The sequence below is a fragment of the Muscardinus avellanarius genome, assembly GCF_963383645.1.
Source record: "Muscardinus avellanarius genome assembly, chromosome: 13".
Taxonomy (NCBI): Eukaryota; Metazoa; Chordata; class Mammalia; order Rodentia; family Gliridae; genus Muscardinus; species Muscardinus avellanarius.
In genome coordinates this window covers 8,275,758-8,292,815 of record NC_137799.1, presented here as the reverse complement: position 1 = coordinate 8,292,815, position 17,058 = coordinate 8,275,758, and the positions used below count along the sequence as shown (strand labels likewise).

At 53.5% G+C, this 17,058-nt stretch overlaps 1 protein-coding gene across 11 annotated transcripts in view; it reads left to right on the top strand.

Annotated features, from left to right (window-relative positions):
• DNM1 (dynamin 1) overlaps positions 1-17,058 on the top strand; it is a gene marked incomplete at both ends in the record, with an annotated part of 50,902 nt that overhangs the window by 5,218 nt on the left and 28,626 nt on the right. For all 11 annotated transcript variants that reach the window (XM_080709059.1, XM_080709060.1, XM_080709062.1 and 8 more), the window contains 5 exons: positions 12,382-12,455; positions 12,665-12,814; positions 13,128-13,331; positions 15,368-15,466; positions 15,537-15,697. In XM_080709059.1, the coding sequence (XP_080565185.1) occupies positions 12,382-12,455; positions 12,665-12,814; positions 13,128-13,331; positions 15,368-15,466; positions 15,537-15,697 (688 nt within the window). The remainder of the gene's footprint in view (positions 1-12,381; positions 12,456-12,664; positions 12,815-13,127; positions 13,332-15,367; positions 15,467-15,536; positions 15,698-17,058) is intronic.

Sequence of the window (17,058 nt, the reverse complement as noted above, 5' to 3'; positions counted from 1 at the left end):
GGAAATGGGCCAGGCGTGGTGGTGCATGCCTGTAATCCTAGTACTTGGGAGGCTGAGACATGAGGATCACATAGGTTCAAAGCCAGCCTCAGCAACTTAGTGAGACGCTGTTTCCAAATGAAATAAGAAATAGGTCTGGGAGTGTAGCTCGGAGGTAGACTGCTCCTGGGTTCCACCCCCAGAACCATAAAGAAAAAAATAAAAAAAAAAAGGAAAGAGAAACAGGTTCTTGTTAAGTTGCTGAGGGCCTCACTAAATGGCTGAGGCTGGCCTCAAACCTGCAACTCTCCTGTCTCAGCCTCCCAATCACTGGGATTACAGGGGTGCACCACCACGCCTGGCTGGAAGCAGGATTTGGGGTGACTGCCTCCCACAGCCCATTGGCTCCTTACCCCCATGCGCCCCAGGCTGCTTCTCCACGTGCTCACCAGGGACTTGGCGCTGGCCCCGAGAGCCCCTCTCCTGGACAGATCTGAACCTCTCATGGGAGACAGCCAGTTCCCCACCATGAAGCTCTGTTGTCTCCCCAAACACTTGGGGATGCACCCTAGCGCTCCCATTTCTCAGATGTGAAGACTGACGCCAAGGAGGCCTGTGGGCAGCCACCATCCCGCAGGAGGTGGGAGCTGGCATTTCTTTGGCATTTATGGTGTTCTGGGTCCTGGGGTGCAGCTGTGAACACACCAGACGCTGGCCTGCCCCGGGGGCCCCCAGCTGACACCTGCTCCAGTTTGGGGTGTGTTTGGAAGAAGGGCAGGAGGAGCCCGAGAGTGGGGGGCAGCATCATGTGGGGGTCAGAGGAGGCCCCCCGAGGAGGTGGCGTGGGGGTGGCCCCTGAGCCACCCAAGTCTGACATCAGCAAAGGCAAGAGCTACTCCAAAGCCGGGCGTGGTGGGCACGCTTGTAATCCCCGCACTTGCAAGACTGAGATGGGAGGATCGCGCAGGTTCGAAGCCAGCCTCAGATATTTAGTGAGGCTCTCAGCAACTTTGTGAGACCCTGTTTCCAAGTAAAATATAAAAAATAGGTCTGGGAGTATAGCCCGGAGGTAGAAAAGCCCCTGGGGTCCATACCCAGTAACACACACACACACACACACACACACACACACACACACACACAGCTACTCCAGGTGCCAGCCGGCCGGGCCCACAGTAGGTTTAAGAGCCCCATGGAGGACGGAGGAGTGCGGCCCAGTGAGGAGTGCTCACAGGGAAAGTCAGGGCCTGAGGGGCCCCTAAAGTCACCCTGTCCCCCGAGAGCTGCTGGCAGCTGTCCTGGTTCAGAGCACACACCTGCCCCTTGCTCAGCACACGCCTTCTGCCCTGCATATGGAATGGGTACCTGGAGGCAGGGCCCAAGGAGAGGCATTTACCCTCAGCCAGAGGCCATGTCCCAGCCCCCGCCCCTCCCGGTGGCCTGGAGAAGCTGGGAATGAAAGGTGACCCCAGCAGACAGCACCCGATCTGGCGCCAGGAGACTCGAGTTTCCCGGGTCAGAGGGTGGGCAGGCCGGGAGGCAGCCCGGCTGGTGGGCCCGAGCGGAGGAGGCTGGGCCTGAGCGCACTGCTGCCGGGCGAGGGCAGCAGAACTGAGGCCCCCGTGCCGTACGTCTGCATATCCAGCTCTAAAGCATGCCGCGGAGCCCCTAAGTACAACACAGGCCGCTTTCCCACCCGACCAGCAAACCTTTGCAATGCCTTGGCAGGCCCGCTTGGAATGTGACGGTCAGACTCCTGGGTGTGGGGACAGGTGGCCCCCTCCCTAGGCTGCCTGTCCCTCCTGGCTCAGCACTTGCGAGGAGGGCGACACTTGCACCGACACCCGGGGCCTCGCATTCCAGCTCCATCTATGGCCCCAGAAAGGACCCCACCTCCGTCTGGGCTGTCACCTGAAGTAAAGTCAGTTTGCAGAGGGGACCGCTTGAGAGGGGATTCTAGGGCACCGGAGGTAGCCCCGGAGGGGTGTGCTGACTCTCCCTTAGCCCCTGGAGAACCGTCGCTCCACAGGGAGTGTGAAGGCCACAGGAAGTCCAGAGGGACCCCAAAGTGTGAGGCCCAGGGTGAGGGCCCATTCCCCGTGTCTAAGGAGAGTACTGATGGTGGTCCTCTTGGGCCCAACGTCCCATGGGCAGCAGCAAATATTCTAGGCTTCCAGATGGCAAAACGGCACTGGAAGGGTATCTCAGTTCTCCTCTACAAGTCCTGGTGTCTCTGGCACGCTCAACCTGTCCCTGGACCAGAGCCTGGCTAAGAACCAAGGATGCTTCAGAGAAGCAGCTCTAGCAACTTGGAATTACTATAAGCAGTGGGGGGGGGGGACCTAGAATATTATATTTGGAAGATGTTCAGGAGAGCCTTCTAAATATCATCCTCCCGGCGCCCACTTCATGGGCAAATGGGCTGAGCTACTCTCAGTGTCCTGGAGTGCCGCTGCACATGCTTTCCCCCCGGCCCCCGTTCTCGTGTTTCCCTGGTTCCTTCCTCCAAGTTTCACACCAGCCAACACCTCCTCCAGGATGCCTTCTCTGGTCCTGACCAGGGCTCTGTTTTCTCCCAGGTTAAGGAAAAAAGAGATCCCATTGAGCCAGGCATGGTGGTACACACCTGTAATCCCAGTATTTAGGAGACTGAAACAGAGGATCACAGGTTCAAGACCAGCCTCAGCAACTTAATGAGCCTCTTAGCAACCTAGCAAGACCCAGTTTCAAGCCCAGTGTAATAATAATCCTAGTACTTGGGAGCCTGAGACCGGAGGATTAAAGGTTCATGGCCAGCCTCAACTACTTAGTGAGGCCCTCTACAATTTAGTGAGACCCTGTTTCAAAAGAAAGAATAAAAAATAGCCAGGCTTGGTGGCGCACACTTGTAATCCCCGCGCTTGGGAGGCTGAGACAGGAGGATCACACAGGTTCGAAGCCAGCCTCAGCTACCTAGTGAGGCTCTCAGCAACTTAGTGAGACCCTGTTTCCAAATAAAATATAAATAGGTCTGGGAGTATAGCCCGGAGGTAGGAAGCTTGTGGGTTCCACCCCCAGTACCACACACACACACAAATAAAAAATAGGGCTAGGAGTATAGCTTGGAGGTAGAATGCTCCTGGGTTCAATTCCCAGGACCATAAAAAATAAACAAAAAGACCCTGTTTCAAAAAAAAAAAAAAAATAGCCAGGTATGGTGATGCATGTTTGTAATCCCAGTACCTGAGAAACTGAGACAGGAGGATCACAGGTTCACAGCCAGCCTCGGCTACTTAGTGAGACCTTCTGCAACTTAGTGAGACTATGTTTCAAAATAAAGAAAAATAAATAGGGCTGGGGAGTAGGGCATGGTGGCTGCACGCTTGTAATCCCAGCATTCGGGAGGCTGAGACAGGAGGATCAAAGTTCGCAGCCAGCCTCAGCTACATAGTGAGAGCCTTTGCAACTCAGTGAGACCTTGTTTCAAAATAAAGGATAAAAAAAAACAGGGCTGGGGGTGCAGCTCAGAGGTAGAATTCCCCTGGGTTCCCTCCCCAGTACCTCAAAAACCAAATAAGGAAGTAAAGAAAGAATAAAAAATAGGGCTGGGGGTGCAGCTCAGAGGTAGAATGCCTCTGGGTTCAATCCCTAGTACTGTAAATAAATGAATAAATAAATAAATAGGGGTGTCACTCAAAGGTAGAATACCCCTGGGTTCAACCCCAGAGAAAGAAAAGAAAGAGCCCCCGTTGCTTTGGGCCAAGAGCTCCCGGCAGAAAGCATCTCCTGGCACGGTTACTATTCACATCTAACCTATTTATTACGCATTATTCTTTTATCACCCTGGCTCAGATGCATCTGGAGTTAGCACAGGGAAAGGAGGCCACTAGCCAGGAGGAGCAGGGAGACCTCAGCAGGTGAGCGCACAGTCACCTCCCCCGAGGCCCCAGCTCAAGGACTGCCAGGCCCTGGCACACGAAGCACCCAGCGCGGGTCCCCGGCGGGCCCCCTCTGCACCAGCCAGGATCTCAGGGCATCCTCCCAGGAGCCAGACAGAGGAGGGAGGTGCTACATCGTGTCCCATTTCACCGATGGGGAAACCGAGACTCGGAACAGGGATGTGCTCTCCTAGTGGGGCTGGGACTCCTTCCTCAAGCTGCTCGTGGTAAGCAGAAAGAATCCAAATGTGACTCCATATCTGATGGCTTGGGACACACCAGATGTGTGCGGCTAGGTGAGTCAAGAAGCCACCAAAGAAGCTGGGCGTGGTGGCACACACTTGTAATCCTAGTATTTGGGAGGCAGGTTCGCAGCCAGTCTCAGCTGCTTAGGCCCTCCACAACTTAGCGAGACCCTGTTTCAAAAGTAAGAATAAAAAACAGGACTGGGGATGTAGACTGTCCCTTGGTTCAATTCCCAGCATCCCAAAAAGAAAAAGAAAGAAAGAAAGAAAGAAAGAAAGAAAGAAAGAAAGAAAGAAAGAAAGAAAGGAAGGAAGGAAGGAAAGAAGAAGAAAGCCACTAAAGCAGACAGGAGCCCATCTGGGACGTGCGACGTCATCTCCGGAGCCTCAGGGACTCCCCTGCGAGACGGGAGACTGGTCACACCAACCTTCATGGCCATCGAGGATCAGTCCAGAGGGTGCAGATTTCCTTTTTCTCTTTTGGGGTGTACGGGGTGTTAGGGATAGAAGCCAGGGCTTCATACACGTCAGGCAAGCGCTTGACTGCTGAGCTCCGTCCACCCCCGGCCTGAGGGTACAGATGTCTTAAATACTTTATTGCAGTATGATTTATGTCCCGTGAAATTCACTCACTCTAAGCACACAAGTCAGTGATTTTCAGTATATTTACAGTTGTGCCACCATCCTCACAATCTAATTTCAGAACGGCTCCATCACCCCAGGAAGAAAGCTCAGAATGATGGAGATTTGCAAGCGCCCGACAGCCTGGCCGAGAATCAGCAATCCATCGGTCAGCCATGATTATTTTACTAACAATAAAATGTTGTCCCCAGGCCAGGTGTAGTGGTGCACACCCGGAATCTTAGTATTTGGAGGCTGAGACAGTAAGATCACAGGTTTGAGGACAGCTTCAGTAATGTAGAGACACCCTCAGCAACCTAGTAAGATCTTGTTTCAAAAGAAAGAAAAATAAAACCGGGCTGGGGGTGTAGCTCAGACGTAGAATGCCCTTGGTTTCAATCCCCAGAACTACAAATATACACACACTCACACACACACACACACACACACACACACACACAAAGGCTGGCTGGACGTGTAGCTCAGAGGTAGAAGGTCCCTGGGTTTAATCTGAAGCACCACCAAAAATAAAAACTGAAAAGGGATGGGGATGTGGCTCAGTGGTAGAGCGTCCCTGGTTTCAATCCCCAGGATTGCAAAAAGAAAAGAAAAAAAATGTATCTTAAGTCTTTTAAATGGAGAACATGATTTTTAAAATTGGGGCAAAACAGAAATCTATTTCCATTTTTAAAATATGGACTAATCAACACAAGGAAGGGAGGGAAGGAGGACACTGATAAAGGATCGAGGGAAGGAAGGAAGGAAAGGAGAAGAGATGAAATTAGGCAGAAAAAGAAGGAAGGACAGAAAAAGGTTCTCTTTGATAGGGAAATGGTTGGCGTGGAGGGAGCACTAGACTTGGAGTCCAGAGCCCTGGACACCTGTCCCAGCCCGTCACCAACTTGCAGAGTGGGTTTGGCCAAGACACCCACTGTGTGTGTGGTTCTGGGGTGGAACCCCGGGCCTTCTACCTTAGGGCTACACCCCAGACCTATTTTATTTTTTATTTGGAAACAGAGTCTCACTAAGTTGCGGAGGGCTCACTAAGTTGCTGAGGCTGGCTTCAAACCCGCAATCCTCCTGTCTTATTCTCCCAAGTACTGGGATTACAATGGTGTACCACCACGCCCGGCAAAACTTCCACTCTTCGTGCCTCAGTTTCCATGCCTGTCCAATACGGCCGAGGGTGGGGACACTGGGAAAGCTCCTCTTCAAATCATCCTTTTGGCCAGTGGGGGTGTTTTTGTTGGTGGTGTGTGTGTGTGTTTTGTACTGGGGATTAAACCCAGGGCCACTTTACCTCTGAGCTACACCACTACCCTAATTTAAATTTTTACTTTGAAACAGGGTCTCATGACGTTGATGAGAATCTCACTACTTGCTGAGGCTGTCCTCAAACCTGTGATCCTCCTGTCTCAGCCTCCCAAGTCCTGGGATTACAGGTGTGTGCCACCACGTCTGGCTTTTAGCAGGGGTGTTCTGAGTGCCCGCTCTGTGCCGGGCCCCATCTTGGCTTTTAGCAGGGGTGTTCTGAGTGCCCGCTCTGTGCCGGGCCCCATCTGGGCACTGGGATATGGAGCTAAACAGCAGCTGTTGAATTCTAGGTCCGTCCCTGCTCTTGGGTCCATTAAAAAAAAACATCAAGAAGCCGGGCGAGGTGGCGCACGCTTGTAATCCCAGCGCTTGGGAGGCTGAGACAGGAGGATCGCACAGGTTCGAAGCCAGCCTCAGCTACTGAGTGAGGCTCTCAGCAACTTAGTGAGACCCTGTTTCCAAGTAAAATATAAAATAGGTCTGGGAGTATAGCCCGGAGTTAGAAAAGCCCCTGGGTTCCACCCCCAGTACCACCATAAAAATAAATAAATAAATAAATAAATAAATAAATAAATAACATTAAGACCAGCCGAGGGTAGAACTGCCATGAGATGCTCTAAACCTCCGCTTGAAACCCTCGAGCTGCCACGTGGGCTTCCTGGGGCCTCTTGGGGGCAGCGGGAACAGAGAGGGACTTGTTACCTTGCGGCAGCCTTGCCTCCCCTGGCTGTATTCCTTGGCCTGCCCGCTGCATTCTCCAGAGGCCCCTCAGAGCCCGCTTCCCACTTCCAGGGCAAGGTCTGCCCTGAGCTATCCTGGCGCACCCCGACTCTGGCCGGCTGCTTGGACAGCTGCCTTCCATCTCTGTCTCTGCTGCAGCTCCCAGCGCCTTCTAGTCTGTTCCCTGCGCACCCACACATTTCATGAGTTAGCATCAGGCAGGAACTCCTTATGAGCCTTAGAGTAACCCATTTTACTGGTGTCAAAAACTGAGGCTCAGCCGGGCGTGGTGGCGCACGCTTGTAATCCCCGCACTTGGGAGGCGGAGACAGGAGGATCGCACTGGTTCGGAGCCTTCCTCACTGGCTTAAGAGACCGTTTCCAAATTTAAAAAAAATATAAAATAGGTCTGGGAGTGTAGCCCGGAGGAAGAAGGGCTTCCAGGAACCCCAGTGCCACCAAAAACAAAACAAAAACTGAGGCTCAGAGCGGTGTGGCCATTGTCCACAGCCACACAGCTCCTAAGTGGGGTCTCTGATGCCAGGTGGGGCTCACATCAGAGCCCACTAAACCGGAGACATGCGGGTGAGCAGCCCTGGGCATGCCCCACACCAAGCCCTTTCCTCGTTCACCTGGAGCGGGCTGAGCCAGGCTGCCTGGGCTCTGGCTCCGAACTGCAGATCCCAGAGTGGAGATGGGGTCACTTTGGTGTGGTTTCTCTAAGACCCTGTCTGTGCAAGTGTGACAGTGTGAGTTCCGACAGGGAATGGGGGGCGTTTAGAGGTCCGAAAGGTGTTTCCTTGGTCCTGTCTGCTGCAGCATGAAGGTGCCTCTGCAGATGGCCAGGCGCGGCCTCCCTGGGAAGCCGCCATCTGTTCAGAACGAGTGGGGAGAGCTGGCAGGCCACCGCAGCCCTCCCACGCAGGGCGCAGCACACGCCGCCGAGGCTGGCGGGCCTGGCGCACATTCCCTAGACACCTGCTCTGTCCTCCCTCAGCCTGGGCAGGAGGTGCAGGCGTGGAGGCTGGATCAGTCCTGAGCCCCCCACATCCCCCAAGCCAGGATCAGTTCACCTTTAGCAGAGCACCGGGGTGGGACGCTGTGTTCAGCTGAAAGGAAGGAGCGAGGGCTGCTGAGCTACACTCATCCCTCCAGCATGGCCTGAGCACCTGCTGTATGCAGGCTCGGCATCCTGCGTAGTCTGTCCAGCCTGGGGCTGGGATCTGGCCGCCTGGGCCTTTGGCCCATGGCTGTGCGTCCTCGCAGCTCCCTGCCATCTCTGGGCTTTGGTCCTGCTTCCTAGATGGTTTGGGAGGAGGGGACAAGATGTTCTCCTTCTTAGGTTCCTTGATTTATTTATTTATTCATTTATTTATTGTGGTACTGGTGATTAGACCAGGGGCATTCTACTCCAAGCAACACCCGCAGCCCTATTTTTTTGTTTTGTTTTGGTGGGTCTGGGGATGGAACCCAGGGGCATTCTACTTCTGAGCTATACTTCCAGCCCTATCTTTAATTCTTTCTTTCTTTCTTTCTTTTGGTGGTGGTTCTGGGATTCCTGGAAGCCCTTCTACCTCCAGGCTACACTCCCAGACCTATTTTATATTTTTATTTGGAAACAGGGTCTCTTAAGCCATCGCGGCTGGCTTCAAACCTGCATGATCCTCCTGTCCGCCTCCCAAGCGCCTTCCTATTTTGAAACAGGGTCTCACTAAGTTGCAGAGGGCCTCACTAAGTAGCTGAGGCTGTCCGCGAACCGTGATCTTCTGGTCTCAGCCTCCCAAATGCTGGGATGACAAGCACGCGCCGCCCTGCCTGCCCAGCCCTATTTTTTATTCTTCATTTTGAAACAGGACCTCACTAGGTTGTGGAGGGCCTCACTAAGTAGCTGAGGCTGTCTGCGAACCTGGGATTTTCCTGTCTCGGCCTCCCAAGTATTGGGATGTCAAGTGTGTGCCACCATGCCCGGCTTTCTTTAATTCTTATCGTTTCCTTCTAACCTTTCATGGTTTCCTGGTCATAATCCCAAGATTCGCTTTCGTGGCCAGAGGAGGTCCAGTGAAGGGCAGTGGGGGATTTCAGATCCCTTGCTGAAGTTTCCTCCTAAGGGAGGTGGACCACAGCTGGCACTCCTCAGCAGCCCCCTCCAGCTGCTGAGCGGCTGCTGTGTGCCAGGCCTGGGCTCAGCTCTTTCCAGAAGCCTCGAGGAGCCCACAGCAGCTGTGAGCGGGAGTCTGTGCCGCCGGTTCAGCAGACAATACTTACATCTGAGCTCCTTGGGGCCTGGAGGTGAAGGAACTTGCCCAAGGGCACCAGGCCAGGGAAGGGCAGGTGCGGGCTTCGAACCAGAGCTGCTGCCAGGCGCTGGCTCCTAACCACTAAGCCAGGGAGCCTTATGCTGGAGAGGGAACATCACAGTCACACGGGGATTGGGTTTGAATCTGGATTCTGTCTCTGCCCCTGAGCGTCTTCAAGGCCACCCCGGTGTTCGGCAGCGGGCCATTGGAGGCCACACTTTGAGAACCTGGGTGCTCACAGTGATGGGGCGTCACCAGCCTGGTGCCCCCTGGCCTCCCCTGGCCGAGGAGAGCTTGGTCTGAGGAGAGACTCCACCCCCAAAATGGCCCTGCCCTCTTCTCTCTGCTACCCATGAGCTGCTTATCTTTGACTTGGGCCAGGCTGGCCCAAGCTCCTGCCCACCCACCCATCACCCTCCCCGGGTGGGCCCTGGGGTCCCCACACCAGGCCTGGGTGGGCCCATCTGCTCAAGAGAAGGCCTCTCAGAGAAGAACTCCAGGGAAGGCCCATGGCTCTGCGTGGGGGACTCCGTGGGGAGTCCCATCCTTCCTAGCCCCTCCTGCAGTTGCCATGACAACAGCAGTTGCCATGGTATTGCTGGGCTAGGAGCTGATGGGGAAGAGGGTGGACCCCAGGCCTCACACCCACTGAAGCCTCTGTGAGAACAGATGTCCTATCTCCACAGCCCCAGGCCCCCCAAAACCGAGGGATTCCTCCCAAGAAGTCTCTGAGATAAAGGCAGGGAGCCTTCCCACCCAGGGTGTCCCCCCTCTTTCTGGGCCGCCTGGCCACCTCTTTTCTAGCAGATGCCACTCTGCACCCCAGTGTCTGTTTACATGTCTGTCTTTTTCACCGCACTGTGTGCGCCTGGGGTGGGAACTGTCTGACTCATCAACTCCCGTCCCCAGGGCCCAGCACAGAGCAGATTGAATTGGGTTACGTAAAAAGTCAAGTTGGGCTTCTCGGGTTTAGGGGGCCACACGGTTGGCTGGGGATGTTCCTAGGCTCTGGAGTCCAGCTGACACTCGGATTGGCATCCCAGCTCGGGGCTGGGGGTGTAGCTCGGTGACAGAGCACTTTACGTGGGGCCCTGAGTTCCAGCCTCAGCACCGCGGCAAAACAAAACCAGCCAGAGCAACTCCGGTGAATCACAGCTTTGCTGCGCGGCCTTGAAGCCACTTCTCTCTGGGCCTCTGTTGCTCCATCTGTACAATGATGACTTGGGAGTCCCTCCTTCGGCTTACAGTCTGGAGGGAATGACACGCACTTCCCTGGCACATAAATATGATTAAGAAATCCAGGAGCGCCGGGCGCGGTGGTGCACGCTTGTAATCCCCGCGCTTGGGAGGCAGAGACAGGCGGATCGCGCAGCCTCGTAGCCAGCCGTGCTGGCTTAAGAGACCCTGTTTCCAAGTTAAAAAAAAAGTATAAAATAAGTCTGGGAGTGTAGCCCGGAGGTAGAAGGGCTTCCAGGAGCCCCAGTATCACAAAAAAAAAAAAAAAGAAAGAAAGAAAGAAAGAAAGAAAGAAAGAAAGAAAGAAAGAAAAGAAAAGAAAAGAAATGCAGGAGCAAGCCAGGCGTGGTGGCGCACGCTTGTAATCCCAGCATTTGGGAGGCTGAGACAGGAGGATTGCAGGTTCACAGACAGCCTCAGCTACTTAGCGAGGCCCTTTGCAACTCAGTGAGACCCTGTTTCAAAATAAAGAATAAAAAATAGTGCTGGGGGTATAGCTCGGAAGTAGAATGCCCCTGGGTTCTATCCCTAGTACCGCTAAATAAATAAATAGTAAACTAAAAAGGGCTGGGTGTGTAGCTCAGAAGGAGAATACCTCTAGGTTCAGTCCTTTTTGGTACTAGTCTTGCCCCATTACAGTAGCTGCTCCTGGCAGCCTGTGCTGTCTGCCCAGAGGTGGCTCAGCGGAGGGATCCTGGAGACCCTGAACGGAGCCCTGGGCACGGGGTCCAGGAAGCTTTGTGTGTCTGGTCAGGCCTGGGCAGGGGACCTGGCTTCTGCCTCTGGGTCTGCCCGGTCCCTGTCTGAGCCCCAGTCAGTTCCCCTCCTCGGTCTCCTGGTCCCTCGGGCTCCGTTCTTCTCCATTTCCATGTCTTGGGATCCCGTGACTGCAGATTCCCTGGGAGGACTCCGCCCTGGTGCATGCCTGGGTTGGGAGGGGTGGGGACGGAGAAAGGGAAGAGCTGAGGGGCAGAACTGGCACCCTCGGCGTCAGCCCGAAGGACAGCTGCAGTTGACAACCACGGGAGCAGATGTGTTGGTGAGGGTGTCAGGTCTGGGTCCGGGGTGACTTGGGACCCCACAGTCCTGTCCTTCATGCGGGCCAAGGGCAGGAAGCTTTTCCTGCAGAGTCAAACAGATCTGAGTCCGGCTCTGCTCTGCTGCATACTGACCAAACCACCTGAACGTCTCAGATCCTCAGCGTCCCCTGCAAAGTGCGGAGAGTAACAGCACCTACGTGCGGAGGCACTCGCCTCCTCTTCCCGACCTCGGCCTCACCTAGGCACATGCTCACCCTGTGCTTCCATTTCTCCTGGGCTGAATGGCAGGGCCGGGTAGGGGGCAGGGACTTCCTGTGGGGTCAGAACCACGCAGAGCATATCCGAGAAACATCTAGGAAGTTGCTGGTCTCGTTTCCTGGCAGCTTACAGGAATAAATTCTGTGACCCAGGGACTTGGGCGAGGGTGTTTCCCACTTTTGGGGACTGTCATTTCCCCTAATGACCTAAAGCTCTATACAGGTGGCACTTGCCTGTAATCTCAGTACTTGGGAGACTGAGACAAAGGATCAACCTAGGTTCAAGGCCAGCCTCAGCAATTTAATGAGACTCTTTCAAAATGAAAAGTAAAAAAAAAAAAAAAAAAATAGGGCTGGGGGTATAGCTCAGAGGTAGAATGCTCCTGGGTGCAATCCCAAGTACCTAAGTAAATAATATAACAAAGCCCTTGGTCTAAGGTGCAAGTGGGGCCATCACTTTTTGTTTTTTCAGTACTGGAGATGGAACCCAGGGACATTCTACCTCCAAGCTACACTTCCAGCCCTATTTTTTATTCTTTATTTTGAAACAGGGTGTCACTGATTTGCAAAGGGCCTCACTAAGTAGCTGAAACTGCAAACTGCCATCCTCCTGTCTCAGCCTCCCAAATGCTGGGATTACAAGCGTGAGCCACCACGCCTGGCTTGTGGCCAGCACTTTTGAGGAATTTTTGGTCCCCCAGTGTCAGGACTGGAACTCCTGACCTTGATTGACCTTCCTCTGCTCCTCATTGCAGGGACTTCTTGCCCCGAGGATCTGGCATCGTCACCAGACGTCCCCTGGTCCTGCAGCTGGTCAATGCCACCACAGGTACACGCCCACCCTCCGCAGGCAGGCCCGTCCTCGGCAGCCCCTCCCCTCCCCCTGGCGCTGTGGGGACCATCGGGATAAAAATGCCTAGCAGAGCATGGCTGCTGTGTTTGGAAGTGGGAGGACCGTCTACTGCGGTGGGAAGATGGGACCCAGGTCCCATTCCAGGCTGTGATGCCCACTCCCCTTCCCTATCCGCTTCTGGGCAGAATATGCCGAGTTTCTGCACTGCAAGGGGAAGAAATTCACTGACTTCGAGGAAGTGCGCCTGGAGATCGAGGCCGAGACAGACCGGGTCACCGGCACCAACAAGGGCATCTCGCCGGTGCCCATCAACCTGCGGGTCTACTCGCCACACGGTGAGGAGAGCTGGCCCCGCCTTCCGGGCATCTTGGCCTAGCCACGCCCCTAGGGCAATTTCTGGGCCACATCCCCCATTATGAGACCCTCCATCTTGCAGGCTCCGCCCCCACTAGGACCCTTTCTTCCCCCACCTGCTACCCATCTCCACCCCGCCTTGACTTTCGCCCACCTCGGCCACGCCTCCGAGTGGCCCTGGCTCAGCCCGGCTGGTCCACGCACCTATGCCCGCCTCCGAGAAAGGGCTTCCTAACTCCGCCCATCCATGGCCACGCCCCTCGCTTGAGCCTGCCCTCTCGTCGCCCCTTCCAGTGCTGAACCTGACCCTGGTGGACCTGCCGGGAATGACCAAGGTGCCCGTGGGGGACCAACCTGCCGACATCGAGTTCCAGATTCGCGACATGCTTATGCAGTTTGTCACCAAGGAGAACTGCCTCATCTTGGCGGTGTCCCCTGCCAACTCTGACTTGGCCAACTCTGATGCCCTCAAGATCGCCAAGGAAGTGGACCCCCAGGGTAGGTTCCCACCTGGCAAGAGGCCAGTCGTGATCTAGTCTTAGTTTAGGGGGAGGTGCTGGAGGGTCTAAGTAGAATACTGATACAATTGGAATCAAGTTTATAGCCAGGCCTGGTGGTGCACACCTGTAATCCCAGTACTCAGGAGGCCGAGACAGGAGGATCTTGGGTTTGAAGCCAGCCTCGGCAATTTAGCAAAATTTTCAGCGATTTAGTGAGACCCTGTTTCCAAATTTAAAAAAATAACATAGAGTAAGGCATGGTGGTGCACACTTGTAATCCCAATACTTGGGAGGCTGAGACAGAAGGATCACAGGTTCTCAGCAAACCTCAGCTACTTAGTGAGGCTCTCAGCAACTTAGTGAGACCCTGTTTCCAAATAACATATAAAATGGGTCTAAGAGTATAGCCCTGAAGTAGAAAGCCTCTGGGTTCCACCCCCCCCCCCGTACCACCAATAAAAGAAAGAAAGAAAGAAAGAAAGAAAGAAAGAAAGAAAGAAAGAAAGAAAGAAAGAAAGAAAAAAAAAAAATTGGGCTGGGAGCAGGGCACTTGTAATACCAGCATTTGGGAGGTTGAGACAGGAGGATTGCACAGGTTTGAAGCCAGCCTCAGCTACTTAGTGAGGCCCTTTGCAACTCAGTGAGACCTTGTTTCAAAATAAAGAATAAAGAATAGAGCTGAGGGTATCTCTCAGAGGTAGAATGCCCCTGGGTTTGGGTTCCATCCCAGTACACAAAAAACATAGGGCTGGGGGGGTGTGGCTTGGAGGTAGAATGCCCTTGGGTTCAATCCCCAGTACCACAAAAATAAATAAATAAATAAATAAATAAATAAATAATGAGGAGGAGGAGGATGCCGGGCGTGGTGGTGCACGCTTGTAATTCTAGCATTTGGGAGGCTGAGACAGGAGGATGATGGTTCAGACAGCGTCAGCTACTTAGTGAGGCCGTTTGCAACTCAGTGAGATCCTGTTTCAAAATAAAGATTAAAAAATAGGGCTGGGGGTGTAGCTCAGAGGTAGAATGCCCCTGGGTTCCATCCCCAGTACCACAAAATGATGATGATGATGATGATGATGATGATGATGATGATAAATTTTAAAAATAAATAAAATAGAGCCCAGCATGGTGGTACATGCTCATAATCCATGTACTTACGAGGCTGAGACAAGAGGAGTGTAGGTTTAAAGACAACCTCAGCAATGTAGCAAGACTCTCAACAACCTAGTGAGACCCTGTTTCAAAATAAAATAGGGCTGAGCCGGGCGTGGTGGCGCACGCTTGTAATCCCAGCATTCGGGAGGCTGAGACCTGGAGGATCGCGGTTCGCGGACAGCCTCAGCTACTTAGTGAGGCCCTCTGCAACTCAGTGAGACCCTGTTTCAAAATAAAAAATAAAAAATAGGGCAGGGGGTGTAGCTCGGAGGTCAAATGCCCCAGGGTTCCTTCCCCAAAATAAAATAAAATAGGGCTGAGATGTAGCTTGGAGGTTGAATGCTTATGGATTCATTCTTCAGCACCCTCCCCACACACACATGTTGCTTATAGCCAGGCATGGTGGAGCACACCTGTAATCCCAGTACTTAGAAAAGTCACAGGTTCAAGGCTAGCCTCAGCAACTCAGCAAGGTCCTTAACAACTAGACCCTGTTTCAAAATAAAAAGTAAAATAGGCCTGGGGGTGTAGCTCAGTGGTAGAACATCCCTAGGTTTATTCCCCAGTAACACACACACACACACACACACACACACACACACACACACACTAAATATATAAATAAATAAAAATAAAAAATAAAATAGGGCTGGGGGTGTATTTCAGAGGTAGAACGCCCTTGGGCTCATTCCCCAGTAACACACACACACACACACACACACACACACACACACACACACACACACCAGATTTATGCCTTGAAAGTCATTTGAGCCACTGGAGAAGATGAAAGCCGGGAGGCCGGTGCGGGCGAGGAAGAGGTGGCGGTGCAGAAGTGTGGGCTGGGTGCGGACCACACGGCACTCCTGCTCCCCCCAGGTCAGCGCACCATTGGGGTCATCACCAAGCTGGACCTGATGGACGAGGGCACCGATGCCCGGGACGTGCTGGAGAACAAGCTGCTCCCCCTGCGCAGAGGTGAGCAGACCCTCCCCCCGCCCCCCTCCCCGAGGGCGGCCAGTGCTCCTGACCTTGGCCGCCTCCGCAGGCTACATTGGGGTGGTGAACCGCAGCCAGAAGGACATCGATGGCAAGAAGGACATCACCGCCGCCTTGGCCGCCGAGCGCAAGTTCTTCCTCTCCCACCCATCCTACCGCCACTTGGCTGACCGCATGGGCACACCCTACCTGCAGAAGGTCCTCAACCAGGTAGGGAGCCGCCGGTGCCGGAGAAGAGAGCTTAGTGGGTTTTAATTTTTTTTTTATTTTTATTTATTTATTTATTGCCGTACTGGGGATGGAACCCAGGGGCATTCTACTTCCAAGTTACACCCCCAGCCCTATTTTTCATTCTTTATTTATTTTCTTTGCGGGTCTGGGGATGGAACCCAAAGGCATTTGACCTCCGAGCTACATCCCCTGCCCAATTTTTTATTCTTTATTTTGAAACAGGGTCTCACTGAGTTGCAGAGGCCCTCACTAAGTAGCTGAGGCTGGCCACGAACCGCGATCCTCCTGTCTCAGCCTCCCGAATGCTGGGATTACAAGCGTGTGCCACCACGCTCATTTTTTTTATTTTGAAACAAGGTTTCAGTAAGTTGTGGAGGGCTCACTAGGTAGCTGAGGCTGGCCAAGAACCCGTGATCCTCCTGTCTCAGCCTCCCAAGTATTGGGATTACAAGTGTGCGCCACCACACCTAGCTTTAAGTGCAGTTGAGAGAGACTACAGTAGGTTAGCCTCCCCACCGTACAGATGACAAGCTGGCGGCAGAGCTTCGCTGACCTTCCCCTTAGAGAAGAATGAGACTGTGTGTGTGTGTGTGTGTGTGTGTGTGTGTGTGTGTGTGTGTGTGTGTAACGAGGCAGAGGGGAGAGCCACAGACCTGGGTTTCAATCCCAGCCATGTCACTCTCGCCCCTGACGCTCTCTGCAGCTCTCTGCATTTGTAAAATAGGGATGTTGTCAACCAGATCCTGTTTCATAGGGTGATTATGAAGGTGTAGGGAGATAGGGGTGGGGGGCACCAAGCAAGAGTCAAGGTCTGAAGCCGGGCGTGGTGATGCACTCCTGTAATCCCAGTACTCAGGAGGCTGAGACAGGAGGATTGCGGGTTCAAAGCCAGCCTCAGTAACGTAGATGCTGTATCCAAATAAAAAAATAAAACAGGGCTGAGGGTGTAGATCGGAGGTTGAATGCCCCTGGGTTCAATCTTCAGCACCACACACAAAAAAAGTAAAGGTCTGAATTTGAGAATTACCTGAAAGGGGAGGCCTAAGACCTGGAGGGTACAAGGGGGAACCCTTATCTCAGCCTTCAGGGCATCTCCAGATTTGAAATTAGTCAAAAATTTCAAATACAAGCCCAGATCGCTGGCTTCTATTGAGAACTGAGTTATGCACCAGGCGTGGTGGCGCGCGCTTGTAATGCCAGCATTCTGGAGGCTGAGACAGGAGGATCGCGGTTCGCGGACAGCCGCAGCTACTTAGCGAGGCCCTCTGCAACTCAGTGAGACCCTGTGTCAAAATAAAAATTAAACTCAGGGCTGGGGGCGTAGCTTGGAGGTAGAGTGC